The sequence below is a fragment of the Pseudorasbora parva genome, chromosome 10, assembly GCF_024679245.1.
Source record: "Pseudorasbora parva isolate DD20220531a chromosome 10, ASM2467924v1, whole genome shotgun sequence".
Lineage (NCBI taxonomy): Eukaryota > Metazoa > Chordata > Actinopteri > Cypriniformes > Gobionidae > Pseudorasbora > Pseudorasbora parva.
The window spans coordinates 43,401,060-43,421,043 of NC_090181.1; the positions used below are offsets into that span (position 1 = coordinate 43,401,060).

At 41.4% G+C, this 19,984-nt stretch overlaps 1 protein-coding gene across 6 annotated transcripts in view; it reads right to left on the reverse strand.

Annotated features, from left to right (window-relative positions):
* The window catches only part of myt1lb (myelin transcription factor 1-like, b), a 214,197-nt gene that overhangs the window by 68,062 nt on the left and 126,151 nt on the right, over nucleotides 1–19,984 (reverse strand). For 5 of the 6 annotated variants that reach the window (XM_067456212.1, XM_067456211.1, XM_067456213.1 and 2 more), the window contains one exon: nucleotides 11,431–11,869. In XM_067456212.1, the coding sequence (XP_067312313.1) occupies nucleotides 11,431–11,869 (439 nt within the window). The remainder of the gene's footprint in view (nucleotides 1–11,430; nucleotides 11,870–19,984) is intronic. The other variant, XM_067456214.1, reaches the window with a different exon arrangement.

Sequence of the window (19,984 nt, forward strand, 5' to 3'; positions counted from 1 at the left end):
CGATTCCGTTGTGTTGTGCCGATTCCGTTGTGTTGTGGCGATTTCGTTGTGTTGTGGGGATTTCGTTGTGTTGTGGGGATTTCGTTGTGTTGTGCCGATTTTGTTGTGTTGTGGTGATTTCGTTGTGTTGTGGGGATTTCGTTGTGTTGTGCCGATTCCGTTGTGTTGTGCCGATTCCGTTGTGTTGTGGCGATTTTGTTGTGTTGTGGCGATTCCATTGTGTTGTGCCGATTCCGTTGTGTTGTGGGGATTTCGTTGTGGCGATTTCGTTGTGTTGTGGCGATTTCGCTGTGTTGTGGCGATTCCTTTGGGTTGTGGCGATTTCGTTGTGTTGTGGCGATTCCGTTGTGTTGTGGGGATTCCGTTGTGTTGTGGCGATTTCGTTGTGTTGTGGCGATTTCGTTGTGTTGTGGCGATTCCGCTGTGTTGTGGCGATTTCGTTGTGTTGTGGCGATTCCGTTGTGTTGTGGGGATTCCGTTGTGTTGTGGCGATTTCGTTGTGTTGTGGCGATTTCGTTGTGTTGTGGCGATTCCGCTGTGTTGTGGCGATTTCGTTGTGTTGTGGCGATTCCGTTGTGTTGTGGCGATTTCGTTGTGTTGTGGCGATTCCGTTGTGTTGTGGCGATTTCGTTGTGTTGTGCCGATTCCGTTGTGTTGTGCCGATTCCGTTGTGTTGTGCCGATTCCGTTGTGTTGTGGCGATTTCGTTGTGTTGTGGCGATTCCGTTGTGTTGTGGCGATTTCGTTGTGTTGTGGGGATTTCGTTGTGGCGATTTCGTTGTGTTGTGGCGATTTCGCTGTGTTGTGGCGATTCCGTTGTGTTGTGGCGATTTCGTTGTGTTGTGGCGATTCCGTTGTGTTGTGGGGATTCCGTTGTGTTGTGGCGATTTCATTGTGTTGTGCCGATTCCGTTGTGTTGTGGGGATTTCGTTGTGGCGATTTCGTTGTGTTGTGGCGATTTCGCTGTGTTGTGGCGATTCCGTTGTGTTGTGGCGATTTCGTTGTGTTGTGGCGATTCCGTTGTGTTGTGGGGATTCCGTTGTGTTGTGGCGATTTCGTTGTGTTGTGGGGATTCCGTTGTGTTGTGGCGATTTCGTTGTGTTGTGGCGATTTCGTTGTGTTGTGGCGATTCCGCTGTGTTGTGGCGATTTCGTTGTGTTGTGCCGATTCCGTTGTGTTGTGCCGATTCCGTTGTGTTGTGCCGATTCCGTTGTGTGGTGGCGATTTCGTTGTGTTGTGGCGATTTCGTTGTGTTGTGCCGATTCCGTAGTGTTGTGGCGATTCCGTTGTGTTGTGGGGATTCCGTTGTGTTGTGGCGATTTCGTTGTGTTGTGGGGATTCCGTTGTGTTGTGGCGATTTCGTTGTGTTGTGGCGATTCCGTTGTGTTGTGGCGATTCCGTTGTGTTGTGGCGATTTCGTTGTGTTGTGCCGATTCCGTTGTGTTGTGCCGATTCCGTTGTGTTGTGCCGATTCCGTTGTGTGGTGGCGATTTCGTTGTGTTGTGGCGATTTCGTTGTGTTGTGCCGATTCCGTAGTGTTGTGCCGATTCCGTTGTGTTGTGGCGATTCCGTTGTGTTGTGCCGATTCCGTTGTGTTGTGGCGATTTCGTTGTGTTGTGTCGATTCCGTTGTGTTGTGCCGATTCCGTTGTGTTGTGGCGATTTCGTTGTGTTGTGGGGATTTCGTTGTGTTGTGGGGATTTCGTTGTGTTGTGCCGATTTTGTTGTGTTGTGGTGATTTCGTTGTGTTGTGGGGATTCCGTCTTTTTGTGGCAATTCCGTTGTGTTGTGGCGATTTCGTTGTGTTGTTGGGATTTCGTTGTGTTGTGCCGATTCCGTTGTGTTGTGGTGATTTCGTTGTGTTGTGGGGATTTCGTTGTGTTGTGGGGATTCCGTCGTTTTGTGGCGATTCCGTTGTGTTGTGCCGATTCCGTTGTGTTGTGGCGATTTCGTTGTGTTGTGGGGATTTCGTTGTGTTGTGGGGATTTCGATGTGTTGTGGCGATTTCGTTGTGTTGTGGTGATTTCGTTGTGTTGTGGCGATTTCGTTGTGTTGTGGGGATTTCGTTGTGTTGTGCCAATGTCGTTGTGTTGTGGGGATTTCGTTGTGTTGTGCCGATGTCCTTGTGTTGGGGCAATTTCGTTGTGTTGTGGCGATTCCGTCGTGTTGTGGCGATTCCATTGTGTTGTGGCGATTTCGTTGTCTTGTGGCGATTCCGTTGTGTTGTGGCGATTCCGTTGTTTTGTGGGGATTCCGTTGTGTTGTGCCGATTCCGTTGTGTTGTGGCGATTTCGTTGTGTTGTGGGGATCTCGTTGTGTTGTGGCAATTTTGTTGTATTGTGGCGATTCCGTCGTGTTGTGGCGATTCCGTTGTGTTGTGGGGATTTCGTTGTGTTGTGGGGATTTCGTTGTGTTGTGGCGATTCCGTCGTGTTGTGGCGGTTCCGTTGTGTTGTGACGATTCCGTTGTGTTGTGGGGATTTCGTTGTGGCGATTCCGTTGTGTTGTGGCGATTCCATTGTGTTGTGGCGATTCCGTTGTGTTGTGGCGATTCCGTTGTGTTGTGGGGATTTCGTTGTGGCGATTCCGTTGTGTTGTGGCGATTCCATTGTGTTGTGGCGATTCCATTGTGTTGTGGCGAATCCGTTGTGTTGTGGCGATTCCGTTGTGTTGTGGGGATTTCGTTGTGGCGATTTCGTTGTGTTGTGCCAATGTCGTTGTGTTGTGACAATTTTGTTGTGTTGTGGCGATTCCATTGTGTTGTGCCGATTCCGTTGTGTTGTGGGGATTTCGTTGTGGCGATTTCGTTGTGTTGTGGCAATTTCGTTGTGTTGTGGCAATTTTGTTGTGTTGTGGCGATTCCGTTGTGTTGTGGGGATTCCGTTGTGTTGTGGCGATTCCGTTGTGTTGTGGGGATTCCGTTGTGTTGTGCCGATTCCGTTGTGTTGTGGTGATTTCATTGTGCTGATTTCGTTGTGTTGTGGCGATGTCGTTGTGTTGTGGCGATTTCGTTTTGTTGTGGCGATTTCGTTGTGTTGTGCCGATTTCGTTGTGTTGTGGCGATGTCGTTGTGTTGTGGCGATTTCGTTTTGTTGTGGCGATTTCGTTGTGTTGTGCCGATGTCGTTGTGTTGTGGCGATGTCGTTTTGTTGTGGCGATTTCGTTGTGTTGTGCCGATGTCGTTGTGTTGTGGCGATTTCGTTTTGTTGTGCCGATTTCGTTGTGTTGTGTTGTGTTGTGGCACAAGGCACAGATCTGGCCAAGGTTACAAAAAATGTGGCTGCACTTAAGGTTCCTAAGAGCACAGTGGCCTTCATAGTCCTTAAATGGAAGATGTTTGGGACGACCAGAACCCTTCCTAGAGCTGGCCGCCTGGCCAAACTGAGCTATCAGGGGAGAAGAGCCTTGGTGAGAGAGGTAAAGAAGAACCCAAAGATCACTGTGGCTGAGCTCCAGAGATACAGTCGGGAGATGGGAGAAAGTTGTTGAAAGTTAACCATCACTGCAGCCCTCTACCAGTTGGGGACTTTATGGCAGAGTGGCCCAACGGAAGCCTCTCCTCAGTGCAAGACACATGAAAGCCTGCATGGAGTTTGCTAAAAAAAAAAAAAAAAACACCTGAAGGACTCCAAGATGGTGAGAAATACGATTCTCTGGTCTGATGAGACCAAGATAGAATTAAGGCCAAAATGTTCTAAACAGTATGTGTGGAAAAATATCACCTGTCCATACAGTCCCAACAGTGAAGCATGGTGGTGGCAGCATCATGCTGTGGGGGTGTTTTACAGCTGCAGGGACAGGACGACTGCTTGCAATCGAGGGAAAGATGAATATGGCCAAGCAGTATGTGCTCAAGACCTCAGACTGGGGCGAAGTTTCACCTTCCAACAAGACAGGGACCCTACGCACTAGGGGTGTAACGATTCGTTTTAAGACGAAGAGCAACGAAGGTGAAGCAGAGCTCGTTGAAAGATTAAACATTCGCCGTATCCAGTCGGCTAAACTCCGAACACATCTTCCCTTTTTAAGAATGACTTCAGTGCCATTCTTTGTTCTTTTCTCAGAGAAAAGCTTAACTCCAAGTCTTCCAGAGTCGCGGTCAAAGCTGGTCTACTCTGGTGATTGGTCTACTCTGCTCTGATTGATCAGACTGCTTGCAGCTTGTCCCGTCGGTTTTATCTCTTCCTCTAGAAATGCAGGTAAAGCAAACTTGCGTTGACAGTGCAGAAAACAGCACTGAACTTTTATACTTTTCAGACCTTTTCCATCCACAAACAGCTGTATTACACATGAAAGATAATACCCAAATAAGCATAATAGGGGCATTTTAACATTCTAACCGTCCAATAAGCCCTGAATCCTCAGACTATTCTGCAGCCATTTCAAAGAGAGAGAAAACAAACGAGCGAGGGAGAGAGAGCACAGCCAAGCCGAGCGGAATACATATTAGAAAGTGCTGGATATTGATTGTAGCTCCGGACAAGCCATGCTTTGCATAGCAAATGGCCCCCATTACCATAGCGTCTGTGGATAATTAATGTGCAGTCAGTGGTCCTGTCGTTTGTTATCGGTCATACTGATACTGTTCAATTTCCATCTCCGCCTCGTGCCTTCTTTAAGGAAGAGCTCCTTCCATAACTGTCAGGGCTCCACACTTTTTATAAATCATAATGCCCCCTGGTTAGGCAGCGTCTGCCGCTATTTCTGCCGTGGTGAGATGCTATCGCAGTGTAATGGCCAAGCATCCCTCATTATTCTGCCATTAGAAAGATAGTGTCTGCCGTGCATGCCGGCAAAAACGTCCTTTCATGCGTGCTGTCAGCCCTTCCTCATCTGGAGAACAGCGGATGAAAGTTCACATGTGTTTTTAAGGGTTTGTTCACCCAAAAATTACAATTCTGTCACCATTTACTGACCCTCATGTCATTTTAAACTTCATGACATTTTTCTGTGGAACAGTGTTTTCAATACAATCCAAACATGTCATAATTTTGAACCAGTGTTAATAACCATAGTTATTAAGGGTGTTCTAATCGATTGGACACCAGACCGGATTCATGAATTGTTTTTTTAAGAAAGACGTTAAGAAGATTCTTAAGATAAATTCAATACGTTCGTAAGAATGTTCCCAAGTGCAATTCTTGAAAAATTCTTAAGAAGTTCTCAAATATTTACTTAAGAACATATTCATTTTTTACTGTAGAAGAAAATAAATGATGTTATTTAGTGTTATTTTACTAAAAGTAATACTGAAGACTCGCTAAATGAAAAACACCATTTTGCGCTTCCTGCAGATTACCGTAGATCATTATAAGTGTGCAGCCTATTTTTGACGTGACTGGCTCGACGGGAGTAAATCACTAAATGTTGTGTTTTTAATGTGCCGTGTTGGTAAAATCTGTATTTTATAAGAGCCTAGCCATCAAGAACGCTGTTCGGGTACCAAAGATCGGCCATTCGATCTACACAAGACAAACCATAACTCAGAGACATCCGAGCCCACGGCAGACGTCAGAAGAACTGGCCGAGGAAAGGCTGCCCTCGGCGGGTTAATGAGCGCTGAACATCCAAACATTGTTCTCTGATATCTACATAGAGGGTATGTGGCTTATTTAAGGGAAAAAAAATTGTCCTGATAAAGTTTTACAGGTCCATTTACAACTCTATAAATTGTCCCTAGGATGTAATGCTCTGTTTTTGCCTTATTTGGAAGAGTCATGAATATTAATGTTGAACTCTGCTCTGATTGGCTTATTTCAGCAGCTCACAGCAGTTCAGTGAAGCGGCTCGTGAGTCCTGACCTTCTTGACAGAACACAGACCGACTGATTGAAACTTTAAACAGAACATCTCAAATGGAGATTGATAAAATGCAGCTTAATTGTTTATTAGGTGTTTTCAGATCAATCATTGTTTGTGCGGTTGCCAGATTTCAGTAATTCAAATCCCCCAAACAGAGCTTTTCTATGAAAAGAAACCCGTATACTTTTTGGTTTTTACCTAAACATGTCCAATCTGGCAACCATATGCATGCGAGCTCTTTCTCGCGTGCGGACGATCTGAAAACACTAATAAACAAGTAAGCTGCTTTTCAGCATTCTCCATTTGAGATGTTCTGCTTAAAGTGTCATTCAGTCTACATTTTAGACTTGTCTTTTTTTGTCAACGATATTGCATGTTTATATAACGTTAGTCACAATGTAGGCTACGCAGTGACTGTGATGTAGCCTAATCTGAAATACAAATAGGCAAAAACATCATAGGAAACACCATACTTCAGTTCTCAAAAATATAAATATATAACTTATATTTTTACAAAACGAATAGCCTTGTCAAATGACTATCGTTTTAACTTATATGGTGGAAAAGGTGACGTTTGCTAGAAGGATCGAGTGAACGATCTAAGCAAAGTATCTACGGTTGTATTTTGTAATACACAATAATATCACCCTTTGTCATTAGACACACTTTTTAGTTTGGTATGGTACTTGGAGTTTCCTATTGTTACTGTACTAGCATCTTTAGTTATCTAGACAATGCTGTCTCTCTAAGAAACTTTCAATTTAATCAGAAATTGTTTAAACAGTTAATAAGTGGATAAATCACTACTTACTGCTTGCAGGAATACAGTCCCTGACAAAAGTCTTGTCACTTGTGTACAAATTGACCTAAAGTGCCGCTGAAATATATTTTTAATCAATTTTTTTTTTTTACAAGAAATGGCTCATTTTAATCCCACCAGCTTTTGTGATAATGTTTCAGTGAAAAACTAAACTTTCAAAAAAGTATTCTAATATTCACAGCTTGGTAAAGCCCATTGAGTCAATTTTTGCAAAGACATAAGTGTTGTCGCTTTGTCATATGAGCGTCCCCTGTGACTAATATTGGATCAATTAGGTCTCAAGTGTGTATAAAAAGAACCCCAGTACACTAGACCTTCACATCAACTGCAACTAGACCTCTGCAAACATGCCTAAGATTCACCCAGAGACTAAAGTTTTGATTATCAAGAGGCTGAAGACCAGATCCACTGCTGATGTGGCAGACACCTTCAATGTGTCTCAGCGTCAGGTACAGAGGATAAAAAAAAGATTTGAAGAGACTGGAGACGTTTTTGACAAGCCCAGGTCAGACAGACCCCGCAAGACAACTGCTCGAGAGGACCGTTTGTTGGCTCGAAAATCCAAGGCCAGCCCATTTTCCACTGCAGCAGAGCTCCACGAGACCTGGTCACCTGAAGTCCCTGTGTCAACCAGAACAGTCTGTCGGATTCTGTCTCGAAATGGCCTCCATGGTCGAATCAGTGCCCAGAAGCCAGCACTAAACAAAAGACAATTGAAAAACCGTGTGGCATTTGCCAAGGCCCACAGCCTGCTAAAAGGATGGACACAGGAAAAGTGGCAGAAGGTGGATTTTTCAGATGAATCTTCAGTTGAATTACACCACAGTCGCCGCAAATATTGCAGGAAACCTACTGAAGCCTGAATGGATCTGAGATTCACCCAGAAAACAGTGAAGTTTGGTGGCGGAAAAATCATGGGGAAAAATCAATGTGCAAAGAGGCGGGATGTCTTTGGAGAAACAGAAATAAACCAGGAATCGTATTAAAACTTCCTCGGAATAAGCAGCATTTTCTAATTTCCCAGTATGTTTCTCTGTGCAGTGATCTCCAGTGCCAGAGCTATATTTCCACGCAGAGGTTTATAAATAGGCAGCATGAGCACAGGCTGTGTCCCTGGGATGAGATCTGCTGTTCTCCCGGCCGTGCAGATCGCCATTACTTATGCCTGACAAGCTTAGCCTGTGATGTGGCCATGCTGGCCTGTTTGAACAACATTAAGCCACTGCTGTTTGCACTGCAGGCATGGGGATGTTTGAGAAAGCTTGTCCCGGGGTCAGTATGGGATGCTCTCTCAGAGCAAAGGAACGCAGAAGAGCGCTGAACCTGCCAAATTAAACTGATCTGTTCTGGGGACGGGGAAAGAGTAGGGTGATATCACTTTACTATTAAAGGAGCAGTTCACCCAGAAATTAAGTCTTCTAAAGCCATACAATAACTTGTGTGAAGAACAGACGGAAATTTAGGTTTATTCCTTTACTTTGTCAGTGTATGGCAATGATGCGCATTTATTAGACATACATCTACGAACTTCTGTACATGTAAGATATGGCAGGTGGAAGAAGACCAAAAAAACTATCTTGGGGCAGACTGGGGTTTCTTTACCAATAATTGCACATATTGTACAGTCTACTTCCCAAATGCACTGTGGGTGCTCACATTGCCTAATACAATGAAGTAATGTCCTTTTGGTTTCCACAGATATGTGCACTGTATTTATTAGACATTTGCATGCATATTGGCAGGTTTTAAATACTATTGGTTCTCACCTGTCTAGTAACCACCTGCAACAAGCTAAGTCCTAGAGCTGAGAAAGAAATTAAGGTGGTCTTTTCCTCACACAAAGCATATAGCTTCTGTCTTTTTATTTTTTTCTTTCTGGAGCTTAACGGCCCCTGAAAATGTATTTTGTCATTGCATGGAAGATGTGCTCAAAATATCTTATTTTGTGTTCCATGGGAGAAAGAAAGTCATAGAGTTTTGAACTAAATGAGGCTGAGTAGAAGAAAATAACCGTAATTACATACATTGCATACATAAAGGCGATGATGCTAATTTTCTAAATATTTCTACTCTCAGGTTTCATCCTAACACATTAATTTCCCCTTACACAGTAATGTTATAAGTGCATGCTATTATTCCTAGTCTTTCTTATCATTTGGGGTGTTTATGGGACTGTGCAGTAGAGAGTGCCAGAAAACTATTGGGAAAAAGAAGAAGAATGTAAGTGGAAATTAGAAATTGGTAAGACAAACAATGCAAAACACACTTAAGTAGTTAAAGCACAAAATGTATACAGTAAATAGTGTTTTGTCACTTTTTTTAGAGTTACGCTGCCCATACACTAAACAAATGTAAGTCCTCTGATAGCTGTTCTTGTACATAACTGTGGATTAATATACAACTGTCTGTCAAAGCACATTGACACATTTCATATTGCAGGACTTGGACACATTTACTACATTTACAGGTCAAATTAGTGTGAGCGCAATTCCAAAAATAGTGCAGATGGGAGTGTAAAGTTCAGCGCGTGATCCACTGACGACACGCACATTAATGAACACAGACGGCGGATCATATCCATAATGACCAACACAATCAACCAAGATTAGGGTCTGATTAGCATCAAATTAGCATCTGGTTTAAGATGTGCTTTTATTGGGTGGTAAATAATGGCGCAAACACCAGTAAACTGACGAGCACAAATCTTAGTAAATCACCTCGCATGATTGATTTAAATACTCTCCTCCCATAAATACTGCGTCTGAAAGGGAAACTCCTACAAATGCATATGCAATAAGATCAGCCGCAAACATAACCCTGTCCACGCCTTTTCAGCGCTAGTTTATCACTGCGTGTCTTTAGTAAATCCTAACAGTAGTTTTTTAACACCAATAGAAGGTTTGCGCTTAAGCAAGCTTTTAGTAAATCTGGCTCTTAACCTGTTAAATATCTCTTGGGCGACAACACTCCTCTCAGATTGCATCTTTGAAAACTCACACATTATTTATTGTAAATAAAACAAAGATTATTGGAGTCAGTTTTTTTCAAAAGAAAAAAACAATTTTTCAGAATTTTTTTCTTTTAAAAGGTAATGTTTAGTTTAATGTTGTTCTGATTCTTATGTTTAATTTAATGTTATTCTTATTCCAAAAAAGTGCAATCATGCGAGGTGTTATTTTTTTATTTACTAGCAATTTCTGAGTGAACATAGTAAATCCTACACCAAATATTTTTTCAGTGTAGAGATCGCCACTCATGCAAACAACTTGCCTGTGATTTCTGGCTTTTGTCATGAGCTCCATTAATTGTGGGTGAGTGGGTTAAAAATCAGGGTTAAAATTGTGTATCGCATGAACGGCATAAATATCTGCCGGTCTGAATATAATTGGAGAGGGTATTATTTGCATTCATTAGTTAGTCATTTTACTGACATGATTAACCCAAACCTTTTCAACATATTGTTTTGTACTTCACTGAAGCAGAACAATGGAAGGGGGATGTCCTCTAAAGCTGAGGATCTCAATCACACATGGTCCAAAACAATATTTGAAGGCTTGTTGTTTTAGCTTCTCTCATTGCTTGTTTTGTATTATTTCATGCATTAAATCATTATATTTTTAAGTAATGTTGAGGGCCCCTAATGTGCTCCGGCCTCCTGGTTGAGAACCTCTGATCTAAAGGCCCCGATAGACTTCAAGCAAGGTCAAAGAATGCCAAAGTTAAGTTCATTGTAGAAATTCTAAACAGCTTGCAAAGATGACATTTTTGATAAACTCCTTTGAACAACCATTGGTTCATGGTGATGATGTAAACGGTGGTTGTGGCTCTCCGGCTCCGCCTTCTTTGATGTGGACGTCTTCTCCAGTTAATTTCTTTAGATCAGTCAAACACAAATAAAAACATGAACACATGGTAGAGCTAATTTATGGTATAAGTTGAAGTTGTAGCTCTAATTGAAAGTGGCTGACACTGTTGTGTAATACTGTAAAGCTGCTGCTTTAAATCAATTTATTGTATAAAGTGCTATTTAAATAAATGTAATGTGACTTCACAGGCATGCCAAACTGCAGAGCAGGGGCAAACATATCCACTTCGATAGATACTAGATGCTTTCTTAACTGCTATTTTGTGCTGTTTATTTTGTTTTTGAGAGGAAAGAACAAAGCACACATATGTACATGTGCATCTAAAAGCCACTCTCAGTAAGCCACTGCTCATGTATTCTAAACTTTTACATTTTCCTTTAACATAAGCCTGTCGGCAGACCGGTGAATCTTAAGTAGTAAAATAATATTCCTTTCTGTGTTGTTCACTTTCTTGACTTGATACTTGAAGGCTGTGTGTGTGTGTGTGTGTGTGTGTGTGTGTGTGTGTGTGTGTGTGTGTGTGTGTGTGTGTGTGTGTGTGATGCACGGTTTGCACTTATAGCCACTGATCGGGCGGGCCAAGGAATAAAAAAATTATATTCCAATCAATCGCGGGTGAATTAAATATAAATCATTGTGTTTGTTTGATAAAGACGTTTTGCGAGCCCTCCGAGGGAATCATTCCGGTTGGCGCTTTGAAAACAGTCCCTCACGTGAACTGACAGGGGAGCTGAAGCTCATTAAAAATGCAAATCTTATCCAACCCTAACAGTGGGCATTTACTTCCAAGTCTTCAGTGCCAATAGGCACGCCCATTAAAACGAGCGTTCAGCAGATCACGAACGCCATAAGTTGACCTCAGACAACAGTATAACATTTTTTTTAAAAGCCAGTTCATGACACCTTTAAGACAAATTAGTTTGTGTCCTTTGTAATATGAGATTACCTTTAAGGTAGTAAGGCTTCTTTAGGCCATCATGGTGGAGACGTGCCTTCCGCTCCTCGGCACAGCTGTGCCTCAATCCACCCTCATGCAAATGCAGTCTATCTCTCCTGACGGCTTCCGACGCCATTTTTTCCCGCAAAGCTTTAGTCCGCTCTGTTTCCAGTGCTATGGCCTTCTCCAGCAGTGACAGGTTGCCCTTGGTCATATCGAAAACGTCCTCTGAGCGGTCCGACGTGACTGAGGTGGTGTCTTCATCGCAGTCCTGGAAGCACTTGTGCTCTGCGGCACAGCTGGAGAAAGTCTTGGAGCGCGGGCTGAGCTGCTCCTCAAGCTTCATGAGGTTGACCATGTCGGAGTAGTTCCGCTCGAGGACGCGGCACTCCTCGGGACTCTGATGATGCTGCTGCTGTTGGACCTCTTGATAAAGCTGATGAGCCTGCTGGGGGTGCATATGATTAAACCGTTAACCAGCAGAAGACATTTGGACTGATTAATACCCCTGCTGAAAAATCCAGCATTGCTGGTCACCAGCATCAGGTATGTTTTGCTGGGAGCGGCACATAATGCTGATTTGGTGGACCAGCTACACCAGCTCAATTTTGCTTGAGAACAGCTGGTCCACCAACTAGTCCAGCATTACACCAGCATAAACCAGCCTGGACCAACATGGAACTCATGCTGATATGCTGGATTTTTCAGCAGGGACTAAAAAGTAATAATACAATTTTAAAGAAGGAAATATATGGCCAGGTTGTCACAATGAAATCAAAATTTTGTCATGGAACATTGCAGTATTTATTATAAATGTGGGCACAACATTATATTTTTAAATCCATGTGCCTTTAATCTTTACTCAGAATATCTTCCCCTCCCTCTTCAGCTCTTCTCTTCTGTTCTCTGATGACGAGGGCGGAGCAACCTGTCACTCACACGAGATCCACCAATAGCAAACCACAACCTTCCAATCATTTCCCCTCACACAAAATCAAGCCCGCCCTTTATTTGTTCTTGTTCCAGAAGCGTTTAACTTAGATATATTCAGTGGTGAATTCCTGCCACATATATATTCTTTTTTTTTTTTCTCAAATATGCCGTAATAACCAGATGCTTTGATATTTAAACAATGTTTTCTCGTAATAATGAGATATGTCATTTAAACAATATATTTTCTCATAACAAGATGCCATATTGTTAAAACAATGCTTTTTTGTAATAATGAAATAATGTGTCGTTAACTATATATTTTCTCACAGCATTAAAAATTACATTTCCCATACTTTTCCTATTATGACATCAATAATTCATAACAATACAATTTTATATACACTGCTATTGATACAGGCTATAGCAAAAGTATTTTACTATATCATTTGACTACCTCGTTATTATAACATAATTGAGTGACAAAAAAGTATATGTATGTGGACCACCACCATTGAAATACATCACAATAGGGATGAAAACAAAAACAAAAAAACATTGCAATGTCTTTTTCATGCCGACTTCAAGTACTGAAAGTGCCATATTAGCCAAAATTGCAAAATGACGCACTGTAATTTAGTGACTGTTGCCGTTGGTCGCTGTCTGTCGATGCAGTGTGAATTGGCCTTTACACAACTATTCTTTGAGTGTGGGTCAAAGCAGCCAGTAGACGGGCATTATGCAAATGTGTAACATGATGACATAGCTAATGCTGCGAGGCGTTCAGCCAAGTGTTTTCTGTTGGAGAGACTCACTCACTTTGGCGTGCTTTGGAACATTGTAGATTGTTTACATGCACAAACTGCTATATTACACACTTAAGGAAAAGTAAAACTACGGATGGAAATTAGCCTTTGGCTACAATCCCGTGTATTTACATTCATGTACAATCGTGTCTGTTCATTAACACACACTGTCCCTCTTTTTAAATAAATAAAGAAAGAAAATGATATGAGCACTTTAATCATGTTCTGTACGCACATAGTTCAGTAATTTACAGGAGTTTTCCAACCCAATTTCTACATAGACACAAATCTGAACTGAACAACTAGTTGTTGATGTATTTGAATGCGACTCAGGAGTGTGTTTCTCTTCTGAATGTGCCGTTTAGGAAAATCACAGGGAAAGAGCTATGAATCTTTTCTCATTTGCACATATGGGGTGCTTCTCAAACAGAAGGCCTAGTAAGGCTGCATTTCTAAGATGCACGTCATCAAGAGCCAAACATCGCCTCAGTTTAAAGGATCCTCGGAAGTCTTTGTTTTGTCACCTAAATACAGCTCATTTTGGAGGATGCATCAAGTATATCCTACATGTCCTGCAGTCACCCTCAGTCCTTTGTATACATTCCAGTTCAAGAAAATGAACTGATTGAAAAGAAGTTCATTATGAAATATAATATGATATGAAATATAATACATGAAGGCATATATTATCTACTTTTTTTGGTATAAATAAATCACTTAAAGGGTTTGTTCACCCGGAAATGAAAATTATGTCATTAATTACTTCCCCTAATGTCATTCGACACCCGTCAGACCTCCGTTCATCTTCAGAACACAGATGAAGATATTTTTGTTGAAACCCGATGGCTCAGAAAGGCCTTCATTGACACCAATGTCATTTCCTCTCTCAAGACCCATAAAACGTCCAAACTGCTGAAATCACGTGACACTGGCGATCCGAATCCTGAATTGATTCACTGCTCCATAACAGTTCAAAACATTGTTTTGAAATCAGCCCATCACTATATGTCGTTATTTTGTTTGTTTTTTAGGCACAAAAACTATTCTCATCGCTTCATAAAATGATTGTAGAGCCGCTGTAGTGAGATGGGCTTTGTATCGACGTCTTTAGTGCCTTTATGGGTCTTGAGAGAGGAAATGACATTGGTGTCAATGAAGGCCTTTCTGAGCCATCGGATTTCAACAAAAATATCTTCATCTGTGTTCTGAAGATGAACGGAGGTCTTACGGGTGTCAGACAACATTAGGGTGATGAATTATTGACAGAATTTTTGGGTGAATTAAACCTTTAAGACTAAACTGCAAATAACGTAAGCCATTGGTTGGCATTCACTGAATTGCATTAATAGAAAGCCAGTAAACCTTTTAAGATCTGGTACCATTTTTGGCCTACCCCAAATTGAAAAGCTTCCCAAACATGGGCGTCAGGAGCAAATAAAAAGTGGGTGGGTCAGTTGTTGTTGTTTTTTTTTTTTTTGTTGGGGGGGGGGGGGTGGTCTTGGGGTTCTTCCCCAGAAAAAATATTATTTCATAGATGTGATTTCCTGCATTATGGTGCGTTTGAGGCCATATCCCTTTCCTATACCAAAAAAGACCTCAAACCAGTCAATACCAATCGTCTAATAAAAAGGCTATATTCATTTAACTGCCATAGAAATCAACAGTTTCACAGATAATGATAATGAACAAGTTGCATGTATTTTATGCTCCGTGTCCAGACAGAAAAAGTGCCGTTTACTAAACGATTGATTGGGCCAGACAAAATTACAGAAATCCATGAATTACTTACCGTCGCTATAGAGTAGGGGTAAGAGACACATGGCAAGTTTTGACGCAAATCGAGCATAGGTTCGAATCCACCTTTTGCCACACTCGCTCTACTCCATTCCCCACCACATATCAGATCGGAAAGGTTTTTATTTTCAATAAAAAAGAGAAAATATTAGAAAAGGGGAAATAAAGCGTTTAACATGTGTTTAATAATAAGTTTCTTAATAAGTTTCTTGGTTAAGGGGTAGTCAATGTAAGCAGACGTGCTGAATTAGAGACGATAAAAGTGAGTGGGTCCAATATCATTGGTTTTAAAAAAGTGGGTGCGTCTTGTCCCACCCACACACAATGGTTCCAACCAAGGGGGTAATCTAGCACTCGGAAAGCGTTCCACCCATAGAGGCGGCCATTGCTAACCAAGCCATCACCTGCTGTTAGCATCTCATTGACTCCCATTCATTTTTGAGTCACTTTGACGGTGAATAACTTTACATCTGAGGTGTTTAAAGACTCCATTTGTCCATTGTTTATTTCTAAAGAAACACGACAGTGCATAAAAGCTTCCTTACCTTGTATCTTACACTATCGCCCCGTAGAAGCTGTTTTTGTAAAAATAGGCTAACGATTGCGCCATAACCAACACGACTCTGTCGCACAGTTGAGAAATTACCGTATAGACAGGAGGAGACGCTCAGAAGCAATCTTTTACTGTCTATGAGACAGTCGGGGGGACGTGGAGACATAAAGTCTGATAAAGTCAAGGGAGAAGAATGGGGACAAGCCCATAGTGAGCCAAAACCAACGGGAGCAAATATTTAAACAACGTGATTCAGATTTCACTTTCCACAACTACTAGAAGACCTACAGCTGTCAGACAGGTTGCTCACGTCACATCTACGTCCTCAAGCTCAGTCTGAGCCTGCGCAGTTTGCTCAGCCATCAGGAAGTCAGTGCTCCTATACTGACATCACTTTCCGCCGTTGAAGACAATGGGATAGCTCTGTCCATTTCTTTTACTGTCTATGGTTCCAACGCCCATGTTCCCATACAAACATACAGTGATCTAAGTTCAAAATGGTGGTGTCATTTAACCCTTTGAACTTACATAAAACACTGCTAAAAGTGATAAACATGTAAGGTTGTCGAAGCTGGTAATAATTCCAGAAAATAGTGGAAAAAATAAGTTTGTCTGTGTCATGTTGTATGCAAGATTTATTCAAATGGATCTGAAGGGAGGACGTTTAGTGTAAATACATTACTTGGTCTAAACCAAATGCCAAAGTGATGCATATCTCCAGAAAGGAGAGACTCTAAGCTTTCAAATGGTACCACATATGAGGTCACAGCTCCTCCACAGACATTTCAAATTGAAAGTATATACATGACCTGTACAGGGTCCGCAGAGTTTAAGTGGTTAATATAAAGATTTTTAAAGGGGACCTATAATGCAAAATTAACTTTTACATGGTGTTTGAACACTAGTGTGTGTCCTCAGTGTGCAAACAACTAGCCTATAATGGTAAAAAATACACCCACTCCTTTTTATTTAATCCCCATATATCATAAACAGTCTCTCCAAACAAGCGATTTCCTCCTGCTCTTATGCAAGAGTACAAGAATAATACAATTTAATAAAGTTAATTCCACAAAAACGAACTAATCAACAACCTCTTCAGAAACATTGAAACTTATTCCTGAGTCTCTTCATCAGTGTCTGACTCTGGTTTATACATTTAAAGCTGAACACCACTACTATCAATTTCTGACATTTTAGCTGTGTGAGATTGTCCAGTTTTTTGTTGCAGGAGTATCTGAAGCACAAGATGTAAAGGCTTCGCCCTCTTCTGGAAATAGAATGGGGAGTACCATCTCATTCGCATTTAAAAGGTAACACACAAAAACACTTAACAACACTAGGGCAATTTGGACATGGTGTAATACAGGGTTCTTCAAACTCGGTCCTGGAGGGCTACTCTTAGCTCCAACCCTGATCAAACTCACCTATATGTGATTTTCTAGTGATCCTGAAGACCTTGATTAACTTACTTGGGTGTGTTTGATCAGGGTTGGAGCTGAACTCTGCAGGCCAGTGGCCCTCCAGGACCGGATCTGAGAAACCCTGGTATAATAAATCCTCTGTGGGGTATTTACAGCTGAAACTTCACAGCCATATTCTTGGGACATCAAAGACTCATATTACATATTGTAAAAAGTGGCATAATATGTCCCTCTTAATAAAATGTATATTTAATATTTTTATGCTGTGACCACTGACCACAGAGGTGGGCACATATGTGACTTGCACACTTACTAGGCCATCTTATTGTAGCATTTAATGCTGAGAAGAACTCTAGCCTACACGCCTCTGAAGGATTGGACTAAGGACACAGCCTCACAAGAATAGTCTTCTAACCTCATAAACACTCAGGCAGGCAAGACAAGCGAGAAATGGTTTCTCTAGGACAGCATCTCTGTCCTAAGTTGAGACACTCGCACAATGTCCCCCTTCTTTTAATGCACCTTAGACACTACACATAACATAAAAATAAAATAAAAAATAAAATAAAAAGTATAGGGACTGAAAAGATGTGGGGGGAGGATTATCTTATATTATTATTATACTATGTGAAATTAATTGATCCATTGAAAGTGGTGACAATGATAAATATTACATAGAAAAAAAAGAAAAAAAAATAGTCTTCTGTTTGAGGAGCACCCTTTGACACAGATCCACCTCTTTCCACAGTCGCAGTCATAGGGCAAGGTTTACTAAACGGTAAATTAGCGTGAGCACAATTCCATAAAACTGCAGATGGGAGTGGACAGTTCAGCACGTGATCTACTGATGACATGCAAATAAAAGAACACAGACGGAGACGGTTCGTTTCCATAAGGACAAACAAAATCTACCCGTTAGCTTCTGGTTTAAGACCTGCTTTTATTGGGCGGTAAATAATGGCGCAAACACCAGTAAACTGACGAGCACAAACCTTAGTAAATCACCTCGCATGATTGATTTAATACTCTCCTCACATAAATACTGCGTCTGAAAGGGAAACTCCTACAAATGCATATGCAATAAGATCAGCCGCAAACATAACCCTGTCCACACCTTTTCAGCGCTAATTTATCACTGCGTGTCTTTAGTACATCCTGACTGTATTTTTTTTTACGGCAAAAAAGGGTTTGCGCTGGAGCAAGCTGTTAGTAAATCTGGCCCTTAAAGGGTTAGTTCACCCAAAAATGAAATTGATGTCATTAACTCCTCCCCCTAATGTCATTCCACGCCCATAAGGCCTCCATTCATCTTCAGACACAGTTTAAGATATTTTATATTTTAGTCCCAGAGCATAATGCAGTCAATGCACACTTTACTGTCCATGTCCAGAAAGGGAATAAAAACATCATCACAGTAGTCCATATGAGACATCAGTGGGTTAATTAGAGTCTCTTGAAGAATCCAAAATTGGCGACCTGAATCTTTGATCGATTGACCGTTTGATTATTTTTGGCACATGGAGGAGAAGACAATGCTGAATAAAATAGTTAATAAAATAATAAATAAAACGTAGTTTTTGATATTTTTGGACCAAAATGTATTTTCGATGCTTCAAGAGACTCTAATTAACCCACTGATGTCTCATATGGACTACTGTGATGATGTTTTTATTCCCTTTCTGGACATGGACAGTAAAGTGTGCATTGACTGCATTATGCTCTGGGACTAAAATATAAAATATCTTAAACTGTGTCTGAAGATGAACGGGTCTTACGGGTGTAGAACGACATTAGGGGGAGGAGTTAATGACATCAATTTCATTTTTGGGTGAACTAACCCTTTAAGCTCTTAGGCCCTGTCCCAAATGGCACCCTAAACCCTCACGGTCTTCCTCTGAGTCCACACTTTCTCGACGTAATGCCGCTTTGACTCCCGGGAAGAAGTCCACTGAGTAACCCGCACCAGTGCGGGCTCGGCAGAAGTGGGCATCGAGGGCGCTTATTGACCTCAAAGCGAGCACCCATCTGAGACCTAAAATGACAAATGGGACAGCTATTTTTAGCTAAACTCTACAGGACTGGGGCCTTTCAGGGCTGGATTTGAGGAACCCTGCCATTGGTCTAAAAAGACAGTGTTGCCAGATAATGCAAGGAAAAACACACATTTAAAAAAAAAAGTATTTTGTATTTAAGTGGCTCGCTATAGGAGACATTTCCAAACAAAAGGCTAAAAGACTGTAAAGAAGTGAAACACTTCAAAAAGCCAGCACACTGTAACAATGAAGGGGAACCACCAATAGCACGCTCTGCAAAGTCTTCTGAACATAAACAAAACGTGTGCTCTGTCAACGGTGCTGCAGTTCAAACTGCTGGTGAATGAAAATAAAATAAGGTGGAAAAATGTACACATTTTTGAGAGAACAGTCTGTGTGAACAGCCTCTTGTTCCATACACACACACACACACAGAACAATCATTTAGCAGCTTGACTCCCGGGTTTTATCCCAGATCAAGGTTGCCAGGTTTGAGCAACAAAACCTGCCCAAAGTCCAATCAAACACGGCATAAAACCAGCCCAATGACCCTATCCTAATATAATCCAATAACACATATTTTACACTCACTGATATGTATTATACACAATTTTAACGTGAAAACAAATGACCCACCCTCATAAAACTCATCATCTAGCACAGTGTTTTGGTAGAATATAAAATATTTACATACAATAATTTCAGTCAAATTTACAGACATTTAACCCAGAGGGGGAAAAAATACCCACAACAACAGATCACTTGGCTACTTGGCAACTCTGTCCCAAAAATATACACAGCACAAGACTGGAGTATTCAAAGAGTGATTTAATTTAGTTAATGTTAGTAAATTAAGTGAAGTATATTTTGTGTAGGCCTATTTAATCTACTCCTTGTGTTTTCTTCATTCACAGCAGCGCCATATGTGCGTGATGATGTACAAATCCTGATGTTTTGTTGTGGTTTATGCCGCTATGTGCGCATATGGAGAAATTGGAGGTGTTGGAATCTCTTCCAATCCAATTT